This window comes from Drosophila guanche, unplaced genomic scaffold (assembly GCF_900245975.1).
Source record: "Drosophila guanche unplaced genomic scaffold, DGUA_6, whole genome shotgun sequence".
NCBI classification, from domain to species: domain Eukaryota; kingdom Metazoa; phylum Arthropoda; class Insecta; order Diptera; family Drosophilidae; genus Drosophila; species Drosophila guanche.
Window position 1 is genome coordinate 1,370,417 of NW_022995745.1, and position 22,522 is coordinate 1,392,938.

The following is a 22,522-nucleotide window of genomic DNA, read 5'->3' on the forward strand; positions in this document are numbered from 1 at the left end:
CACTTTTTAAGACCCATCCTTGCGTGTGTGCGTGTGTGTGTGTGTGTGTGTGTGTGTTTGTTGTGCCGACACTCGACAATTTATGCGTTTCTGAGTGGCAGTCAGGCATAAACGATGCCTTAACTTTAGCGCCCAAAAAAGAAGGAAGAACTTTGTGCCAATGAATGAATTTGCGCCAAGTCAAAGTTGAACTATATTTTTGTTCGGCGATTAATTCATTATTCAATGGCCATCGAAGGATGCTCATTATGCATGCACAGAGTATCTGCGAGGAGTATCTGTGCGTCTGAATTGCATCCAAATTGGAATTACACCATTAAAGTGGAAAAAAAGAACAACACAATGAATGCAAATACAATAATTAAAAGTAATTAAAGCACCCAAAGTCAATAAATAAATGGAGAACGAACACAGCCGGGGGATAACTTTAACTTGAATTAATGCCGTGGCATTATTTATACACAATCCAAACAAAGTTTGTCTGCCCACACTCCGGCCGTAGAGAGTCGAGATTGAATTAATCAATTTGGGCAAATACACAGCAAGCGAGCAAGCAGTGGAATCAGCCAGCCAGCAGCAAGCAGTGCAGTGTGAGCAGCGAGTAGCCTCAAACTTTGGCGAGTGCCGCAGGAGGCACTCCCACAACCGAATGATCAGAGTGGGAATGCCCGCGGAGTTCGATTCTACAAAGACAAAAGCATTTTCTATTCATGGCTGCTGGCACTGAGCCAAATCAAAGTGAATCGCAATAATTGTGAGTTCTCGATCAAAAAGCGTGGCAGCGAGTAGGGGAAATGAAAAGTTTTGCTAGGAGTAGTTCGAGGCCTGCACTTATTGTGGCCACACAACACTCGGGGCTGGCCGCAATTTCACTCACAGCTTCACTTAACCAGTCGCTACTTCAGTTACAACTTATGGGCTGCTCCTGTGGCCTCTCTCCAGCGAGTGGCTGTGTGATTTATAAAGCCAAAAAGGTGTCGTTGGGCAAACAAAAAGGAAAACGCTCTTTAAATAATGAGCCAAAGGTGTAAGCAAGTGGAAGTCAGCTCCTCCGTTGGCACGGCGCTAATTAAGTTGACAAATGTGGCCGAGGCCGCCCCCAAAGCACTGATTATGATAATGTGCTGCTGCTGCTGCCACAGCCGGAAGGAGCGGAAGGAAGCAACTCAGACGCTGAACCGAAAGAGGAGACTGACTGACTGAGTCTCTCCCCAGGGGAGCGGGCGACATTCAAATTATTCATCTGCGAATGTCAAAGCCCCGCTGATTGTCAAACATTGTCGGTCTTAATCATTCGTCGTTTACACAGACGCACACAGAACAAGGAATTGCTCGTGGGTGGCAGGTCCTGTAGGTCATGTCCATGCGTAGCGCCTGTGGCAACTCCCGAAACTCCTGCATCCAGGCCCTGCAGCTGAACATCGATGGTCCATTCGCCATTCGCCATTCGCCCACGCGGAGACCGCACCGAAAGGTCGTCGTTTGTAGCAACAAGTCCTTTGGCAACATGTTGCCCCATGGCTGTGGTGAATTGGCAGCACACAGCCGCCTCGCGGCCGCATGGCCAACATGTTGCGGTTCCCGCTTGCCGGCTGTGTGTGTGCGCCACAGAAGGTGCCAACGACCGAGGACCGACACTGTGTCAGTGCTCCACGAAGGTTACGCCGCGCAACGTCTCCGCTCTGTGTCTGGCTCTTTTTTCTTGTTTGTTTTTGGCGTACTTTTTGCGAGTTCTCCGGCAAGTGCTCGGCTACGTGTCGCGAGTTCCAGTGCCAGTGCCAGTGCCAGTGCCAGTGTTGTTCAGAAGAGTTGGGAGGATCCGTGGCGATCCGTGGCACAGCCTCACAATTGGCACCTTTTACCGCTACCTGCGGCAGCTGCTGTCCGCCCTCGCACCGCTGGCCACGGACGCAGTGCTCCAGCTGAACGGCAGCTATGCGGGACAGCAGCTCCATGGCGCTGCCTGGAGCACAGCCGTGGGCAGTGGCAGCGGCAGCGGCAGCGACGGCGGCAGCGGCAGCGGACTTTCGGCTGAAGAAGGCTTCAGCATCAGTGGCGCCGATGCTGTTGATCTGCTGTACAACTACAACTACAACAACTACAACTACACCGGCAGTGGGCTGGAGCTTGGACTCGCGGCGGACCTTGGCCTCAGCGCACCGACGGCGGCCACGGCGCCAGCACTGCTGCCAGCAGCGGCCAGCAATCACAGCCAGCGGTCGGGCGTGGCGCGTGTGAGCGCGGATGTGCCCATCTGGGTGATACCCTGCTACTCGATCATTCTGCTGTGTGCCGTTGTGGGCAATCTGCTGGTGGTGCTCACACTCGTGCAGAATCGTCGCATGCGCACCATTACGAATGTTTTCCTATTAAATCTCGCCATCTCGGACATCCTGCTGGGCGTCTTCTGCATGCCCGTCACACTCGTGGGCACCCTGCTGCGACACTTCATCTTTGGCGAGTTCCTCTGCAAGCTCATTCAGTTTGCGCAGGGTAAGTGTGTGTTCAAAAAGCTAAGCAGAAATATAAGCAGAAGTGTGTGTGTGTGTCGCGACTGGGTTTGTAGAACTCTCAATTGCAGCTGCTCTCCCACTCCCTCTCCCTCTCTCACTTTCACTATTGCAATGCATTGCAAAACGGTGCTTTTGCCTGCGTCGCAGTTTTACCATTCTTTCTTGTTTCACTCAGCATTGCAGAGCAACAAATGTGCGCTCTCATTAGCTCGCTGCCATGATCCTCTCCTTCTCTCTCTCGCATTAGTTCCGCAATGGGTGAGCAATGCTAACGCAATTATGAGAATGCACTGAGAGAGAAGTAGAAGAAGTAACAGAAAGAACAAAATATTGAGCGTTCTATTGTGATGTACATGACATGTACATATGTATATATTTGTAAGCTTCATATATCACAGCTACGCCTCCAGAGCTGCCAGAATTTGACGACCTAAGCGTTCCGTTCCTTTCATCTGCCGCCGCCCACGAAACTCAAAGATTGAGTCGCTCACTGGACACTGGACACTGGGACACTGGGACACTGGACACCCTCTAGCTCTGAGCGCCAGTTCGTCGCCTTGCGGTTGTTTACATAACATAAATGACTCGCGAATATGCGAATGAAAGTTACTCTTTTGCAGCCCACAAACTCAATTGGAGACACCACTCGGTATCAAATCGAAGTACCCATCATAATTATTGTCACTCAGTCGAGATTCGATATGTCTAAGGAAGTGCCACAATGGACAGACTTCCATTTGACTCTACGAAACGGAAAGTATTCAGCCAGTGGAGCCCAATCGATCCGGTCGAGTGCAAAATAAATGGAACCAAAAAGGAAGCAGCCCGACCCGACCAGTCAAATGAAACGTGTGCGCCAGCAGATACAATTGGCCAATGTCCAGGAGCTGATCCAAAAGATGACGCAGCGCTGCTTCCGCACGTGCATCGTGCGCCCGGGGCCCAACCTGAGCGCCAGCGAGCGGACCTGCCTCACCAACTGCGCGGATCTGTTCATGCTAGCGGTTAAGCGAGTGTCGCAGCAATACTTCAGGCGCATGCAGCGCCAGCAGCAGCAGCGACGCCTGGCAAGTGGAAGTGGAACGGGAACGGGAACGGGAACTGCAAGTGGAACGGGAACGGGAAAAGGAGCTTCCGCTGCTTCCCCATTTTCGGACAATAAACGAGAATAAATTGCAAACTTTCAACATGGCACTGGGCCTGGACCCATGCCTTTACTGCAATTCGTTAGCTTAGAAAACTAGCGACAACATGCTGTAAAAATATATCAAAAATCTGTGTATCTGTGCCTGTGCAAGTGATATTTAAGAGGATTCTTAAGTGTTTGGCTCGTGATTTGAATGGCAAACTTGCTGTAAAGTCTTTGCTGACAAATTTGATTAGCAAAGTTTCAGGCAAGGATTGCAGCAGTGCCAGGGCAAGGCCTGCCAAGCTTCGCCCAACTTTGTCTAGGTCGAAATATGAGCACGATGCTCGAAGTATCGGGCAGCTTTTCTCTTTAGACAACAGGCAGCAGGAGCAGCATGTGACACTGTTGACCATATTTAGTAGACAATTTTGATGGCCTGCTTGTGCACGCCGATTTTCCACTTAAGCAAACTGCTCCCCCCGCCACGCTCCGCTCTCGACTTTACGCACAGTTCCCGCGCTTATTTATAGTTGAAATCATAATTCAAGGACCACCTCCCCCCCCCCCGGCATTCGGCCTTTTTATGGCGTGTGGCAAGCGTGGCAAGTGTCCATATCTCTACATCGCAGTGAGTGGGTGAGTGCGGCGAGCAGCTACCCCCAAAAAAAACTAACGACCGACGGGGCTGGCCCGTCATTATGGATTTTTCAGAGGGTTCGAAAGATTAAGTATGCGCACAGCACACCCAGGACACCCAGGACACCCAGGACTTCATGTGGGGGGATGGGTGGCTGTTGGGGCAGCCTGCCCCACGCCAATGCCACACGAGGGCCTTTCAAAAGTCCTTTAATTCCAATGACTGACCCTGAGATTTGAGACGCAAGCAGGGAATGTCTTCGGGAACTGTCGCTGGTACAGTCTCTGCTCCCATCTCTGCTCCCCATTGCCCTCTTGCCACACGCTTCGCAGACATCAGTTTAAGGAAGCTTCAAGGAGGCGGTGCCTAAAGTTGTGGGACACACCAAGTGCATGCCGGATGGCATTCTAATTATGTGAGCAGACGGGGCAGAGCCTTGCTTCAGACCAAAGATGAGTCGCTGAGCCTCAGCCGGAGAGCCGGGAGTGACTGTCAGGCAAGTTCCCCTCCAGCCCCACGAAACCTTAGCACTGCTTGCCTGCCGTTACCCCCTCGAAAACTAGGCACTGCTTGGCTGCTGGCTGCTCGCCCTCCCCCTCTGTGCACCTTCCTTGGACTGCTTTTATGGCTAAAAACTGCAGCGGACTCAACGTCTTTTGTGGGAACATCGGCGCACATGAACGCTGCTAATCCATGTGTGTGTGTGTGCTGTTGTTTGTCTTTTGGGGGCTGCCGGAACTGCTGCTCCCCCTCTGTGCTCGAGTGCTGCTGCCTGCGCATGGCAGTCATATTATGGCCCTGTGGAGGCCGGCCCCACGTCTGGCTTATTAAAAACATAATAACAATAGCAGCAAACAACTTGAACGCCTCCCCACACACACACACACACACACACGGGCAAATGGCAATTTGTTAGACAAACACTTTGGCAGGAAACAACCCCAGCCCCAGCCGCAGCCATCACTCCACTTATCCTTGAGTCAAGCGTGCCCCAAAGCGACGCGCATCTGTTGCACGGCGTCCAACGTTTTTTGCTCGTAAATTTATAAATGTCATCGCTGCGGGGGTGCCGTCCAAGCTGTCAGCCCAATTTATGACCATCATGTAAAGGTGCAGCACGCGGACACTGCTGCACTGCCTTGCCGATCCCAAGGGCGATGCCGATCCACGCCCCGCTGATTTATTGTCGTAATTATATGCAGTCGTGGCCATTGGCACTCACATGAATTGTTGCTCCGTTTCCCTGCCAATTCAATTACTTTTTGCCCATTTCTAGTTGGACGGCAGCCGTGCAGGAACTGCGACTGTCTGAAGCGAGTTTTTCCACTGAGAGCGACCTACCTTGAACCGTGCCACAGCCTCCTGCTGTGCCTGTTGACAGCTCGCCAAATTAATGATTAATTGAATTTTCTTCTACGGCGAGGCCTTACCTTGTACACGCTGCTTTTGGGGTAAACGCCTCTTCATCTCTTAGTAACCAAAATCTGCGCCATTGTCGTTCATTAATTAGGCAGCGACGTTGGCAGAAGGCAAACCCCAACGTGGTGTGGCCTCAGACGACCCCCCTCTGGAGACAGCTGCTGACAGAGCGACTTTTGTAGCCTGGCCGCAATGCACTTTGTGCTGCAGCTTCAGTGGTGGGGCGTGTTGCGGGGATAGCCAAGAGCCAAGAGCCAAGCGCCAAGCGCCAAGCGCCAAGGTTGTGCACACACACAAGCACGTGGATGTGCGTGTGTAGCCAAGGTAAATGCAGCATTAAGAGCAAATGGCATAAGTGGAAAAATGAAATGGAATACAACAAAAAACTACACTCCTCTTGAGGGAGGGGGTAAAATGTTATTTGCATTCATCAACCCACGCAAACACGCGCTCACACACACACACGAACTTGCTGAAATAGAACCCACAAACACACGCTCCTCTCCTCTCCTCTCCCCATTCCATTCGCTCACTCCCTTGCTCAAGCTCAGCTCACTCAGCGCTAAGCTTCACCCAGCGCTTACCTTCCACTCAGCGCTCTCCGCTCAGCGCTCAGCGCTCAGTGCTCAGCTTCTCTCTCTCTCTCTCTGCAGCGTCAAACGGTAAATTTGACTTTTGCGTAGTGGCGGGGAGTGTTTGCAATCAGTCGGACCTGTTTCACCTCCAACTCCTCAACTCATTCCTCATCAGCGGCAAACAAAAATTGAATCTTCGAACTAACGCCAAGCGACCACGCCCTGCCGCCTTGCTGCTGCTTCTGATACTCTCTGAATTTGAGTTGAGTCCGTGGTGGGGCCATGCCTTGGGGGACATGGTGGCATCTCGTCGCCGCGGGGCTTATGGGGGCCTAGTTTTTGCTTTCTGGTTGAAGGGTTTGTTTTGTGTGTTTGTGTGTGGGTTACATGTATAGGCCTTGTTCCGGGTCGTGAGCTTTTGTTGCCTCCTTTTAATCAGAGTTAACCAGACGGAAATGCGAACACGGAACGTGAGCAGCCAGCCAGCCAGCCAGTCAGCCAGCCGTCTCCGTGCACATATTCAAGATTTGTTTTGCCGCCGGCAAATACCAAAGCCATCATCATCATTTTTTCTTTTCTTTTCTTTTTTTTTCCATCTCGCGGAGCTTTAACAGGGTGCTTGGTGGCGTGGGAGGGGGGTTTAAAGCTTACCTGCACGAAAAACTACAGGCAGCAGCGGCGGCTCCTACGTGTGTGTATTTCCAGTGGCGGCTGACTGGCTGAGATTCACATTTTTCCCGATTTTATGTGCTCTGTCCTCTGTTTTTCGGGGGCATTTAGCTAGGCTCTGCTCCACCCAATGATGAGTTTGCCAATTGAAATTCCTTGTCAAATTCCTGGGCGCAATGACAAAATCAAAGGCAAAAAGCAGCAAGAGCCGGGCACGAGACGCTTTACAACACTGTCCTGCAGTTTCTTATCGTGTTTGATCGAAAGTTATGCCACACATAATGGACATAATTCGCCCATCGATTTGCCATTATTTAAATATATTTTTTCCGCTTCCCGCTTGCTGGCACACAATTCCATTTGCATACGACACAGAAAAAGTGCAAAATGGAAATGTGCTCCCAATGAATGAGTGCCCCTGAGTCGAGTGTTGGTCACATAATTGATTCCAAAGCTAGTCGCAGACACCGGCCAAGGGCGGACTGGTGGAATTTTCTGCCCCCACGCATAGCTTCAGTTTGAGTAATTTTGTAGGGGCCTGAAATTTACTTTGGGGCAGAATTAATGTGGCGCAAGGGAGGCGGCGACGGGAGACTTTTTCCCCCACAAGGAATACAAATGCGACGCAATTTTTCCTCGCATTTGAGTAATTTGGAGGGCTTTGAGGCCTTTGACTTTGGGCGAGTGCCTGTGGTAAGCCGCGACACCTTGACAGGCCCTTTGCGCGTAATTAATATCACTTACATACGAGTACAGGCGAGTGGGAGTGCGGGTATTTGTGATATTATCCTTGATGGGCGAGCAAGAGAATGCAGCAGGCTCGCATTTCCACTTTGCTTTGCAAATATGTATTGCTGCGGACAGCGTTTGAACGTTTTGTGGAGCATCTCGCTGGCACAGAGCCAGGGATCTGTGGCTACGGACAGCGGTGTCCGTCGAGTGGACACTCCGTGGCAACAATTATTCCGTGCCTGAGTAGCCCAGCCACGAAGAAGAGCACGCCGTATCCCCGTAGCGCCGTACTCCTGGCTTGTTTATGGCTTGCATTGACCGAGCAACAGCAGCAGGCACCAAGGATAAGCGGATGTCCGTCCGTTGCTGCTGGGGTTTTTCTTTGGCAGTAACAAAGTTTCTGCAGTGCACTCTCAGCCACTACGGGAATCGCTCCAGATATCTGCGAAACATCTCAAAAACAGACTGGGAACAGACTTTCTCCTTTGCTGGCAAATTCCTGATTGGCTTTTTCAACAAATCTCTGCCTCGACTCTTCATGGACACTTCTCTTCACTCTCTCTCTGTCTCTCTGTCTCTCTGTCTCGGGCTGTCTGTCTGCAGGTGTCGCTGGATAAGTGGGTAAGGGAAAAGCAAACGGAGCGACATAAACGGGTCAACGGATAGGAGAATATACAGGGGGTTAGTGGTGCGAGAGCCGTGCATGGAAATGCATACGGAATGAAGTTTTGCTGAAAGTTTGCCTAGAGCCCCCTATGACTGCGTGTTTGCCGTTGCTTGTGCCAGGACTAGCTGCAAGTTTTGTGCTAAAATTCCGCTTAAATACTTTTCAGTTCAGGCAAAAGTGCTGCCCCAGCTGCTGCAGCTGCTACCCATTCCCAGACACATTTTTCATATATCTCACATGCAGCACTGCTTGCTGTACCCATCTAGCAAGCAGTGCCTGCCAATAGCGCTGTGTAAGACATTTTAATTTGCTGTGTTTTACAATTTTCCCTACAAATTCATTCCAATTGGAGGGTCTTCATTCCGCTTGTGGCTCTTTTATGTCGATGCACACACATAGAAAATCAAATAAAATGAAATAAAATAACGATGTTCACTTTCGGTTGCCAGTCGTTCCCCGCGCCCTGCCCCATCGATATGCCTGCCAGCCAGCCAGCCAGCCCGTCACAGTTGCTGCTCCCCACTCGGTTAGCAATAACTTTTCTGTATTAATACGCAACAAAAAATAACAAAAACAAAACAAAACAAAACAATGGAGACCCAATTTTTTTGTATATTATTTCACAGTTTGGCAAAGACGAGCCAGCGAGCGGGCAAAGTTCAACAACAACACAAATCACAATAAAAGAGGGAATGAGGAAGGATGGAATGGGAGAGTGAACGGTAGCTGCTGGGCTCAGCATTCTGGTACCCGTTGCCAGAGCAGAGAGAATTTCGTCTGAGAGTCAGTCGAGTGTTTGCCCCCGCCCCGCCCCAACCATTCCTGCTGATGGGCATGGGAAGTGCATCAGGCAACCAAGTGATTGATTGTCCTGCTGCTGGTTTCTGTCTGTCTGCCAAAGTCACAGAGCAAACTTCAGTCGCGTACGCAGCAGCAGCAGCAGCAGCCGGAACTTTTTATAGAGAGAAATGAGATTCCCGAATTGAGTTTGAGCTTAGTTCTCCTCTCCTCTCTCTCCACTCTCCACTCCCATTTTTGCTTTTTCCTTTCTCCTCTCTTTTTGTTCGTTTCAATCTTGAGTCGTGCGTCGACAGGCCAAACTTTTTTGCCCAGCCATTTTTTATTGTTGTCTCAAATTTGGAATTATTTTTATTGGAGACGCAGAGAGAGGGCAGACGGAGGGCAGAGGGCGCGGAGCAGAGTCAAACATGGAGTCAGAGTCTAGTCCATAAAAATCCACTTTCAGTTATGGCTGGCAGCTATGTAACTGGCTGGGAAGTGCCATTTGGCATCTCGAGCAGGACATATGGACCAGCTCTCATTGTCATTGAGAGGCAAACGAGCGGTAAATCAAAAACAACGACCAGGGGGCCGAATGAGAGTGGGAACATGGGATTGGATTTAGATTTAGATTTAGATTCCACATTCTGGTTTGCCATTTTGAGAGTGGTGCAAATGGGCATGGAAACCGATTTGCATCGAACACTTGAAGTCATTTCAAATTTGATAACCATAATTTATGTATGTACACATGTAGGCTGTGTGTATTGAAAATTTTCGCAAATTACATTATGTATTTATGCTGGCGCGTGTAGCTCTGGCAACGGGATCCAAGTGGATTGGATTTTTCCATCCATTTACTATTTAAATACTGTCAACCCCCCCTTCCCCGCGCACTGCACTTGGTTTTGCCTCTCCCGGTGCCTAGCGGAAACTTCTCATACGCCTCACAGATCAGAGTCAGAGTTTTTCGGCTCATAAATTATGAACTACGCAAATGAAGCAGCAGCCACAACACGCATTGCGGTTGCTTATTTGCTGCTCTCTGCTCTCTCCTCTCACGGCCTCTCTCCATGCTTGCGCCACTTTGTTACTGTAATTTATTTGAAAATGTACTCAGCCAGAACTGCCGTCAGCTGGCTAATCCACATGTGCACTTCCGCCAAAAATGTTAACCCAGGCATTAAAACACCAAAAGTCAACATTTGGTTACGCAGCCAAATATTAGCCTGCAGTCCATGGCAGCAGTAGTATAAATTGTTATTATTGTGGCTCTTTTTTGCACACATTGTAACCTGTATCGGCACATAAACACATACATACATATGCAGACGATGCATCGGACTCACGTGGAGCTTTCATATTTTCACACGATTCATCATTTGCCATGCATCTTGGATCATAGCTGAGGGCAGAACGAGAGAGACATAGCAGAAAGCTCCAGCTCTCTCTCTCTCGCGTACTCATCTCGTGTCTTTCTTTCTTTCACCCTCACGCGATCTACCGCTCTCTTCATATGTCACTCTCTCGTTCTGTCGCTCTCTCGCTTGCATTGGGGCGACGTGCAAATTGCATCGCCTGCACTTTGCAGAATCTAGAGCTTTCCATTCAGAGTGAAAAATGAATGAGGAAATGTGGGAAGCAAATTCACGCTAAAATTACAAGTATAGCCTGTCCGATTTTAATTGCCACTCAAATTACTACTTGGGCACGGCGTCCATTTCTCAATAAGAGAAATATGAGAGTAGCAGCCAAGCCAGGCCAAGGCTTCGCTTCCTTTGAACGACCACACTCGATGGTCCAGTCCATCATATTTATTTTTCTACATTTTCAGTGGCCAACTTTGATTGCAGATGTGGTTCAGAAACTTCGTCCCAGCATCAGAGATGGGTCCAGCTTCTGTATTTGCTGTCGCCCGAGGCGAAAGTTGTGCACAAAGTGAGTTTGCAGCTCTCCGTCAGACCTCTGATAATTTCGTATGCAATTTACTTACCCGCCAAACACCACACCACTCCGTCGTGGTGGCAATGGACGGCTGGTTACTTATACTTTTGCGGTTCCTGGATAAATGAGATGCAACTTTCGAGTTGGGAAATTGACTCGATGGTGACTCGTGGCCATCCATCCATCCATCCATCCATCCATCCATCCACTCAGACGCAAGTGAAAAGTGCGATAATTTGAAGAAAGGCAATAAACAAACAGCAACAGGGAGCAGCAGTCGAGCAGCTTCTCTCGTTGAGCTGCCGCTGAAGCCCGAAAAATTTCATAACGGGATTCAGCGCTGCCCACTCTGACCCACAGACCTGTGCAGTGTACAAACAGAACAATAAGAAGCCAGGAAAACGTGAAAGAATTTCATTTTGCACCCCTCACCCAGCTCCAAGCAGCCAGCAGCCAGCACCCAACTGAGACTGGAGGCGTGGACTATTGTTGCTGCAATTGCATTTGTATGGACTGGGCTGTGGCATGTCCATTTAATTGGATGTGCGATTGCTTGCAGCATTAAAAATGTCAAAAGGTGGCAGATACGTGTATTGGCAGAGTGAATATTTGCATGCACAGGCTTGGATTGCCGCCAGCAGTGCGAACAACAATGAAATACATGAAAGATGCAATTACAAAGCCCCAACCTCAGTCCCAATCCCAATCCCAGGCGAAACCCTTGCCTCGTGTATGCAACAATAGAACCTAATTGTTGGGGCACTGCGTTTTCGACAATTTGCAATTCGATATTGACAAACAAGACACACACACACAGGCACATGTGTCTGCGTGAAAAAAACCATTTGAAGTTTATCCATTGGGCACAGTCATGGGCTGGTGCATTGGGACGGCCACACAGGCACATGAGGGGAGAGCCAAAGCCATTGTGATTCGCTGCTGACCCGAGATGGATTTGAACACCTGGACCAGTTATGGCCTTTTCTGTCTGTCTGTCTGTCTTTGAGCTCTATTGGGAATACACAGAAATCCATAAAGCCTGTTAGGGCAGGGCAGGGCCTAAAACTGCAAAATCAAAGCTAAGGCAAAGCTGCTTCCTGTGGCAGGTAGTCAGGCAGAGGCAGTCGTGTATTCCTTAGCAGCTGCTCTGGGGTCTTGCCTACTTTATGACTGCTGCTACAGCAGCAACAGCAAAACGAGTACAGAGGAAGAGAGAAAAGGAAACAGTGGGAAAGGGAAAGGGAAAAGAGAAAGAGAGAGATTTCTAGCAGATAAACCGCGATTTGTTTTTTGCAATTTATGTGGGGCATAAAAGGAAATTCGTGTAGAAGGCAGGCAGCCAACATATTTTACACAACAAACAAAATTAGTTACGTCCAACTCTCGACTCTCGACTGTTATTGGAATTCATTCAATCAAGGGAAACGAAATCCAAATACGCGTACGAGTATTTATGGGCCTGGCGTCGGGTTTTTCGATTACCCCATTCCCCCATTCCCCCATTCCAGCTCTGCCGTCGCTGTTGCGACTTGTGGGAGGTATTCCAATTCATTGTTCCCTCCCTGCACGCTTCGGTCTAGATTCTATTTTCAACATTTTCCATCAAATTTCCATTTCTCGCCTCGGACGCTGCGTAAAGGGTAAACCGCTGCTGGACCCGCAGCCAGGCGACTGCGACAGAGCTAAATCTAATTTGGTTAATGAGCCTGGGCCTGTTTCGTCATCTCAGCTCAGCTCGTCTCGTCACTCCACCCATTCAGAGAGCTATACGAGTGGCTTTTATGATGCTCCTGATGCTCGTCGTCGCTTTGGGATTGGCGCGGAAGCGCTGCTGGGAGGGGGCACTGGCACTGGAACTGTGGGACATTGCGACAGCAGTTGGCACTTTGATTAAATGCCTTCCTCCTTCCGTGGGTTCATTATCAGTTTCAGCTATCCCCTGGGGGGGGTGTGAGCAAACACACAGAAACAGAAACAGAAACAGTTTCGAGTCCAATCCAAAACCAAAACCAAAACAGACATTAACATTTTAATTATTTTGCCATTTTGCCTCGTTCCATCCATTGACCCAGACCCAGGGACCAAGCGTGACAATTGCCAAATATTCAGCGTATAAAACTTTATGAGGGCAGCGAAGAGAGGAATGGAGAATGGGCCATCAATATTCCGGCCAATGTGAAGCATAAAAGTTAAAACTTTACAGATAAATATTCTAATTATACGAGTGGCAGGAGCGGGCCAATAAAGTTTCTACGCTCAAGTAATTTCTTCGGCTTCCTCTTTTTGCAGCCGCCTCTGTGGCCGTCTCCTCGTGGACTTTGGTTGCCATCTCCTGTGAGCGCTACTACGCCATCTGCCATCCGTTGAGGTCGCGCACTTGGCAGACGATCAACCATGCCAACAAGATCATTGCCATCATTTGGCTGGGCAGCCTGCTCTGCATGACACCCATAGCGCTCTTCAGTCAACTGATGCCGACCAGTCGCCCAGGTGAGCTTCCCCCCACTTCCAGTTTCTCTTCCAGTCGTTCCAGACTTCTGTGTGTGTGTGTGTGTGTGTTCTTTCAGGGCTGCGCAAGTGCCGCGAGCAGTGGCCCGCCGACAGCTTGAACTACGAGCGCGCCTACAATCTCTTCCTGGATCTGGCTCTGCTCGTGCTGCCTCTGCTGGCGCTGAGCTTCACCTATCTCTTCATCACTCGCACTCTCTACGTGAGCATGCGGAACGAGCGGGCCATGAACTTTGGCAGCAGCGGACCAGAAGTGCCACCGGGTCCCCAGCTGCCAAACAGCAGCCAGCGGCGCTCCCATGGCAGCCACAGCCATTCCCTGGAAGCGGGAATGCAGCAGCAGCAGCAGCAGCTCGGCACTCCACAGTACTACTACGGTGAGTGACATACAGTTTGAGGGAAAGAGCGGAAAGAGCGTGCAAAGATTGCTGCAAGTCGAATTTTAAATTGGTATGCCACTCGGGATTAGTCTAACGGCAGCCTCCAGGTCTCACACAATTTGCATGCAAAGTTTGCCACGCACGAAATGCTTTGCTTTCTTCCCATCACGCAACTGTGGCCATAAGGGAGAGCGAAAGAGCGGGAGAGCGGGAGAGTGTGAGAGCGGGAGCGTGGGAGAGCGGGAGCGTGGGAGAGCGGGAGCGTGGGAGAGCGGGAGCGTGGGAGAGCGGGAGCGTAAAGTGCCGTTGAGTATTGTGCAGAGACGAGGCAATAACCGAAACCATTTTGTCATTCATTTGCATTCACTTCGACAGATTAAAGCCGAACCCGCCCCCGCTCACGCACTCTGCACAAATAAGCATAATCCGATGATTTTACTTGAGCAAAATCAATTCCTGTAATGCCTTTAATGCTGCCAGCTAAGCCCCAGCCAAAAACTTGTGTAGAGTAAATATGAGCAGAAACTGTACCGCTGCCATGATTCTCTGGAGAATTTTGTGGGGCAAACTTGTTGCTTTTTTTCATCGTCATCAAATATTATTCCAATTAACATCTTAGAGATCTAAAGCCTTGTGGGTGACGGGGCAGCTGGGCACGTCTCTCATTTGCATTTGCATGAAGGGGTTCGACTGAGTCCTCAAGGAATATCTCGCAGCTCCCAGAATAGGTAACAAAGAGAGGCTCAAGGCTCGAGGCTCGAGGCTCGGGGGCCGTGCAAAGGATTGAAAATGGAAATTTCGCATTAGCATAGGACCTTGCTGGTCCACCCTGGGAATCAAAATGAATTATCGCAGCACATGAGATACAGGATAAACTGGACACAGGACACAGCACACAGCACACAGCATACCCCGTTGATGCTGCCTCAAGTGATTCATTTCCTCATGCTCGTACATCGTGCTTTGGTGGCTGACCCCCGCCCATGCCCCGCCCCGCCCGTGCTCTCCCTTGTCGACCCAAATAAAAAAGGTCTTGTTAAGTGCCGTAAATTATGCAAGAGACAGCATTTAAGCGCTCGTTAAGAGCGGGCTAGTGGGGCTGTGCGACAGCATCCCACATTTTGTGGGCAGGCACATTTTCACCCAAGGCAAATGGCATGTGACAATAAATTTGATTACATTTTTAAACTGTTTTACGGCAGTGCCCGCTTGTGCAGCGGCATCGGTGACTAAACTGGGCTCCGTGCTGGCCATTTGCATATTCTAACGGCATATAATTAGAGCCGCTTCGGTGTGGTGGGCGTTTTACTCAAAGTGATTGCAATTTAACATATTCAGCCAAATGAAACACACACTTTTCGGGCCATGCAGCTGAGATTTAATACTTATTTATTTCCTGACTTAAAAGCTCGCGCTTTTCGTTTGACCCGAGAGAGGAGAGACTTTGGCAACACGCTTGAAATGGCATCGATCGTTAAAGCTTGCGGCTCTCTTCTCTGCTGCTACTCTCTCAATAACTCTGTTAAGCGTTCTGTTAGTGGCTCTGTAACAGTCTCTGTTAATCGCCCTTTGTTCTTCTTCCGCTTCCACTACTCCCGCATTATCGCTCTGCTATCTGCTCTGTTAGTTGCGCTGCCAACATATATTTACAGAATAAACGTCAACTGCGCTCTTTACATCTGTAATCTTACAGCAACGCGTAACGGCGCTTAGCGCTTTCGCAGCTGCAGCCAAATTCCCTGCTTGCTGGCCGTCAGAAAGGTGAGGGGCGAGACCTGCACGGGTGGCTGACGCTGGTCTGCGAGATGCACGGAGTAGTCCTGGAGCAGCGTTACCAGTGCGGCCTTTGTCTGTGCCAGGCCCAACCGCATGCCCGGACACATACGTGGCCCGGCACCGAAGGCCAGGAAACGGCAGCCCAGCCCAGGCGAGGCGTCCATGAAGCGCTCCGGCTGGAACTTGAGCGGCTCGGCATACAGCTGCGGATCGCTGACACAACGCAAGAGAATTCTGATTAAAGCTGCTTGTGGTGTGGTGTGGTGTGGTGTGGGGGATGTGGAGAGACTTACAGATGAATGGCCTGCACGGGGAGCACGAGGACCGTGCCCAAGGCAACCTGCAGGCTGCTGTCCGTCTCTGTGTCTGTGTCCCACCTCTGTGCTGGCAGTGTGAATGATTTGGTGCAGCGCTTCTGGAGTGCCTGCATGGCCGGATGCAGTCGCAGTGTTTCCAGCAGCGTGGCCTCCGCATACCTGAGCTCCGCCAGAGCAGCATGCCCCAAGAGCAGACCCCCATGCCGCTTTGCCACCTCCGTGAGTTCGGCATGCACACGCCGCTGGACGGACTCATTGAGCGACAGCTCGTAGAGGGCGAAGGCCAGCAGCATGGCCGAGGTCTCGTATCCTTCCAGCAGCAGCGTGGTGGCATGCCCCGCCAAGTCTGAGCCCTGCTGCTCGCCCAGCCAGCGCAGAAAGCTGTTGGCACTGGCACTCGTCCGCACCAGATCACACAGCCAGTGCTGCAGTGAAAGGGGCACGTAGCTGGAATATTGCAGGTGCCATAACTTTGAGCTTTGACTGAATGCATCTCAGACGCAGGTTCTTACCCACCGATGTTGCAGGATGCTGGCGAGGCGTGAGGAGTGCAGCAGCGCTATGGTTTCGGGCAGGCTCCACGCACTCGGCTGGAAGAGCGGCACCAGCCACTCCAGCCACTCGCTGCCCTGCTCCTGCTGCTCGTCCTGGCACAGGCAGTGGGCATCGAGGCCAAAGGCGGCCGAGGCAATCACCTGCAGCGTGTAGCGCGTGGCCAGCGCCTTGGCCTCGAAACGTTCGCGGATCAGACGCCGCTCGACAAACGGCCGCAGTTGCTGGCAAGCGGCAGCCACATGTGGCAGCGTCTGCCGCAAGCGGCTGGGCGTGAACAGGGGCACCAGATCGGCGCGCAACTTCCTCCAGCGATCGCCGCTGGCAATGAACGGATTGCAGCTGGCCAGGACATCCCGCTGGGCATCCACATTGACCGCATTGTCCGCACAGCACGCAAAGCTGCTGCCGACGAGGACCTCCCGCAGCAGTCGCTCATCCCGCACCAGCAGGGCGGGCTCATTAAACAGCCGATAGAAGCCCACGTAGCGCAGTCCAGGATGCTCTCTGTGCACAGCCTTAGACTTAGTTGACTCTCAGTTGTCGCTGGGTTGCCGCTCACCTGTAGATTTGTGCGTAGACCTCGCCGTAGGAGCGCTGCCCGAGGGCAAAGAGCGCCATGTTGCCCAGCAGCGGGCAGCCCTGTGGGCCGCATATGCCGCGTCGTCGCCAGTGGCTGTTGGACCAGGATGCACGCCACCTAGCGGCAAGAGCGAGGAGCAGGACTAACAGCAGCAGCAGCAGCAGCAGCAGCATCGAAACGTCTCTAGTTTCGAGATGAGAATGAATGCTGGGTACGTGACTCCGCACTGCTTATACGTGACTGCATTTTGCATTCCCCATGCATGGCGTTGCATGTTGCACGTCGCATGTGCAGTGTCTTCCCACCTTCGTGGGGCCATTAGCCGCATGCCAGTCCGTGGCCATTTGTTTGTTCCATAAGTGCTGCGGTTATAATTTATTTGTTTCCGTTAAGGAACACTTCACTCAGATAACGAGTAGTTGCTGCCAGCTGGCATGTGGATATAAGTGCGGGCTTGATTGATTGATTATTGGCAGACAAGTTTATTAAGAGATAAACACAGTTAAATGGTAAGAGAAATTGACGAAAGCTTTTACGCCGTGGAGGCCGGCTCTCTCTTTCTCGCTCGCTTTGCCGATCTACTTTTCGCTCTCTCCTGCTCGTTTTTGCGCTCTGCTATTGAGCTTGAAGCGAATTCGACTTTTGCTAGTTTACGCTACTACTTTGTTCCATATTAAGTATGTTTTTCGTTATATTTATCTTTCTCCAGCGGACAGCTATACCCATGGCGGCAGCAAGAGGAAGCTGCTTGGCGGCTCCTGCGAAGGGCGCCGGCATCTCTACTGCATGCGCAGCGCATCCGTAAAGTCGCTGCGGCAACAGCAGCAGCACAACCAGCCGCAGCCGCAGCCGCAGCCGCCGCCAATTAACGGGAATGACTGCTGCAGTCGTGCCCAACGGCTGCGACACCAGCAGCAGCACCAGCAGCAGCACATCTGCATGGGCATGGGCAACGACAACGAGTCCCGACGCAAGTCCCTCTCGCAGCCCAGTCTGCGCATCACTGAGGCGGGCCTGCGAAGGTGAGTCATGCCGTTAGTTACCGTTAGACATTAACTAGTACTAAAGTAAATGCCCATTGTTAGCATCGTGCCACGTCGCTCGAACGAGAGCAAGAGCCTGGAGAGCAAGAAGCGTGTGGTCAAAATGCTCTTTGTGCTGGTGCTGGAGTTCTTCATTTGCTGGACACCGCTGTACGTGATCAACACGATGACGATGCTGATCGGACCGGTGGTGTACGAGTATGTGGACTATACGGCCATCAGTTTCCTACAGCTGCTGGCCTACTCCTCGAGCTGCTGCAATCCCATAACCTACTGCTTCATGAACGCCAGCTTTCGGCGCGCCTTCGTGGACACGTTCAAGGTGCGACTGTGCGAGGGGGGCGGGCGCCTCTGCTTCTGGCGACGACGTTCCAAGAACGAGACCAATCTGTCCGTGGCCGGCAACTCGATTGCGCTGGCCAACTCGGTCATGTCTACCCACACCATACTGGAGAGTCCGCGGCTCTGAGCCAGTCGTCGCCGGGAGTCCCAGCGCCGTCCGTTAAAGGTTATGGAGAGCGAGTCGCTGTAGGAGCCGGCAAAGAGGACAACAAAAATGTGATGATGCGATGAAATGTGAACGAAAGTGTAACTGTAACTGTAACTGTAACTGTAACTGAAACTGAAACTGTGGTTGTCAACGACTCGAACGAACTCGCGTTGTGAATGTGTGCGAATGTGTGGACAAGGTGGATGGAGAGTGAGTCTTGCAGTTCCCCCTGTACTTGGTCTCGTATCTGTGTACCCATAGGTATGCAATAGCCCCACCCCTACCTCACCCCTTAACCCACCCGCTGTTATATACACCATGAACTATGTATGTAGTTAATTAATGTTTTTAATGTGAAATCTAGAGTTACTATCATTCGAGTTGTTAAATGTGCAGCGTTTTCCCATACTATGTGCCACTATGTACATTCCACTAATGTACTTCGTGTGCAATCATTCAATTAATCAATCAATACCCAAAGCAAATACAGCCGTGCAGCGTATTGTTTAATTATCCTACTTAGGTCACAAATGACCTCCACTAATTTTGCCGAGTGTCACGCACAGGCAGGTTTCACTGAGCCATGCAACAACAACCAAGCACAAACGATGGCCGATATTACAGGGTAAACATATAGTTGCATGCGTCAGGATAAATCACAGTTATGGGATGGGATCACCGCACCAGCCCACTCATCGGAAAACAAACAACAAACAAAAGTTCAAAAGAGTTCCATTGTAAGTAGTTGATTGTAGCTGAAATGCATTAAATGTGGTAAAATATTCGAACAACAGAACACACAGAAACACAAACACGCACACATAAAATAGGATAAACACACAGTTCCAAAGTGTTTTCATGTCTTTGCCTAGAAATAACTGGACCGCTCGCAGGTACCGCAAAGCTGAGAGAGGCGCTTTCGCTCTCTTTCGCACAGCCAACCGTTTGTCGGCATGGAATGCAAGCAACAACAAGCAAAGCGCTTGACTCTCGGAGCGACGAGAGAGCTTGGCCGCCCACACAGCTGAGCGAAGCTTTCGCAGAGAGCGATCTACACATGTGTAAGAGAAAGAGAAAGAGAAAGAGAGATGGGAGAACAACCGCAATATGTATGAATGTGCGTACAATTATTGAATTTTTTTGAATTTGCTCCTCAACGAACTTGACAATTGCAATTACGCGTATTCTAGTATTCTCATTATGGTCGTCTCTAAATGTTTTAATGCAAATAAAAAAGAAAATTAAAATTAAAATAAAAGTAAAGAAAACGAACCACAAGCGTATGGCCCTTCATTTCAACACGGGCATATCCAATGGGAAAGCCTCTCTCCCTCTCCCTCCACCACCACCTCCACCTAAGCTCGAAGATGGCCTGTGTGTGTGTGTGTGCATGCGTGTGTACGCAGCTAGGCAACCCTCAACCTCGCTCCACATTGGTTGACCATTTGCAGCTAATGAGCTGGGAATAAATTTCGTTGCAGCATGCGATGATGATAAGCTTCAGTGCGGTAACCAACCCCAGCCTGAGTCCAGCCCGAGTCCTGGCCGACATTGAGCTGTCAGCCACACAGCATCGGGGGAAGACACTAAGAGCGTTCCATTCCGTTCCGTTCCATTTGCCTAGAAATTGATGGCAAACGACTGGACAAGTACCCACTAAATGCATTTTAGCATTCATTTATGCATTCAATAAGAACAACAAATTATGGCACACTTTTGGGCTGCATGTAAAAACCCCACTACGTACACATGTAGCTGATATGTAGCAAACGTGTAGCTTACCATGTAGAATACATTTATGTGTGGGCATGTGGCTTTGCCCATTTGGATCCTGGATCGATAAGGAGTGTGTGCTGGACATAAATCGATTGCCGCTACGAGGACACATCAAATGAAGCACGCGGCAGGAACACGCAACACAACCACAGCCCTGGCCGACTGACTGCCTGGCTGAGGCCACTCTGATTGATGTGCCAGCAGTGTGCGATCCTTGTGGCGAGGGGAAATGGAAATCCGTTGCTGAATCCGAGACTACGGCTTGCCGAAGCAATCACTCATCAGTTTGCCACAACTCATGCCCCACAGACCCTCCACTGACCACACAGGCCATTGTGCAATTGCCTGTATACTCCTGATGGAGTACTAAGGATAATTGCAATTGGCGCTGAGTGCGCAATGAACTCTGAGCCAAAGGTTTGATCGATTGAGTTCTGTGCCTCCAACAGACAACACAAACACGGAGGCCTCGCCCATCCTGCCCTGACCCTTTCCCATGGGAGTGTATCCCCATAGAAGGGGGGTACGTGACAATTACCATCCAGCAAACGAAGAGCAGACAATAGCTGATGCATCATTCTGCCAACAAGAACTGTGCACTGGGGGGCAGGGACAGTTCTCTGCTCGGGTCACGTGCACCCCACACGATCACTGACATCTCCTCGGACCATCAAAGGCTAGAAATTTGTGGAGTGCCAAACATTTTTGTGAACTTCTCTCAAGCCAAGTACATTGCAAGTCCTGTCAACATATTTTTGGTAGTTTGTGGCCATAATTCAATCATAAAATCATTTAAAATTCGCCTAGAACGCGCATAACTCATCATTAGCTGGCTTTTTGCCTGACAAACCTATGAATACATAAATACATACCATGTTTACATATTTACATACGTACGGACTGCAGCGCGCAGAGCTGAATGTTTGGTTATGCAGTTTGCCGGCCACTAAGCCCAGGGACAGGAACAGGAACAGGAACAGGGACAGGGACAGGGCCTGTTAGGGTGCTCGAATAGCGGCATGCAGCCTGCTCTTTTCTGGGGGTGTGGCACACACACGAACACACAGAGACCCACGGACAGCGTTAACAACAGTTAAATGAACCATTGAGTCGAGTGCTTAGCGCCAGCGCCTAACGTGTCTCTGTCTGTCTGCCTTTCTATGCCTTCATCGAGTATACGCACAGTTCGCCCCAGCCGCCACGACCTTGACCACATTTGTTGGCATTATTTTGTTGTATTTTCGTGCACCTTTTTTTTTGGGGGGATTTGTAATGTCTGCGACGGGCAACTGCCGTTTGCGCAATGCCCCACACACACGCCCTGCCCTGCCCCGCCCCGCCCTGCCCTTTTTGGCCAACGAAGAAAAATTATACAATTGTCGGAGCGGGGCGGTTCAGTCGCTTAAGTCGCTTACTTAACGGGGCCTGCGCCGGAACGGGTTTCTTCGTATTGGATATTAATATTTTTTTTGGGTCTGATTATCTCTGGCCACGAAAATTTCGAAATGCGCCCTGGGCCCGGCTGAAGTTTCGCTACACGCGGCGGTTGACCTTCGCCGGGGTTGTGTTGAGGGTGGAGAGGGGGGAGGGGAGTGTCCAGTGCCCAGCAACTGTACCTTTGAGTGGCTAGCGTACGTGTGTTTTGTCGCCTGGGAGATTCGTGGAATTTCAAGTGCTGCTCGGCTTGTCACATGCGAAATTGCTTACAAAATTGGGTGAAAGTTTTTGTGTGTGTTTCGAGCCTACGAAAAGTCCCAGGCGGCAGGGGGCAAAGTTGTGGCACATTACATAAAGCTGCGGCATGAGTACACAGCAGGCAAACTCATAAATGGGGAGGGGAAAACGCAGTCCGAAGACAGCCAAGAATTTCGCGCTTCAAATTTTAATTCTAAATCATTCTTAGCTCCCCCAAGCGGGTGTTTGCAGAACCCGCTCTGGACTTAGCCAAGATCAGAACCTTCGCACTGATCGGACTCAAAATGGTAGAAGAAATGAATAAATTATGGAATTAATTGAAGAATAAATAAAAGAA

At 50.5% G+C, this 22,522-nt stretch overlaps 3 protein-coding genes across 4 annotated transcripts; 2 read left to right on the forward strand and 1 right to left on the reverse strand.

The window, feature by feature from the left end:
- The first annotated feature begins 1,357 nt into the window (after positions 1-1,357).
- On the forward strand, positions 1,358-19,785 carry LOC117580857 (cholecystokinin receptor type A). The gene is made up of 6 exons (XM_034267605.1): positions 1,358-1,526; positions 2,041-2,493; positions 13,355-13,555; positions 13,633-13,950; positions 17,891-18,203; positions 18,267-19,785. The coding sequence occupies exons 1-6, from the start codon at positions 1,358-1,360 to the stop codon at positions 18,691-18,693; spliced, it is 1,881 nt and encodes a 626-aa protein (XP_034123496.1). The 3' UTR covers positions 18,694-19,785.
- LOC117580841 (mitochondrial import inner membrane translocase subunit Tim13) lies at positions 3,302-3,965 on the forward strand. The gene is made up of 2 exons (XM_034267581.1): positions 3,302-3,584; positions 3,913-3,965. Exons 1-2 carry the CDS (start codon positions 3,317-3,319, stop codon positions 3,963-3,965), a joined length of 321 nt encoding a protein of 106 aa, XP_034123472.1. The 5' UTR covers positions 3,302-3,316.
- On the reverse strand, positions 15,625-17,369 carry LOC117580625 (probable cytochrome P450 308a1). Of its 2 annotated transcripts, XM_034267207.1 has the most exons (4): positions 17,161-17,369; positions 16,563-17,105; positions 16,023-16,493; positions 15,625-15,942 (listed from the first exon to the last, which is right to left on the reverse strand). In XM_034267207.1, exons 1-4 carry the CDS (start codon positions 17,352-17,354, stop codon positions 15,663-15,665), a joined length of 1,488 nt encoding a protein of 495 aa, XP_034123098.1. In that variant the 5' UTR covers positions 17,355-17,369; the 3' UTR covers positions 15,625-15,662. The 2 variants fall into 2 exon arrangements, with proteins under 2 accessions (XP_034123098.1, XP_034123099.1); XM_034267208.1 differs by lacking the exon at positions 15,625-15,942 and having other exon boundaries at positions 16,338-16,493; positions 16,559-17,105.
- Positions 19,786-22,522: the final 2,737 nt, after the last annotated feature.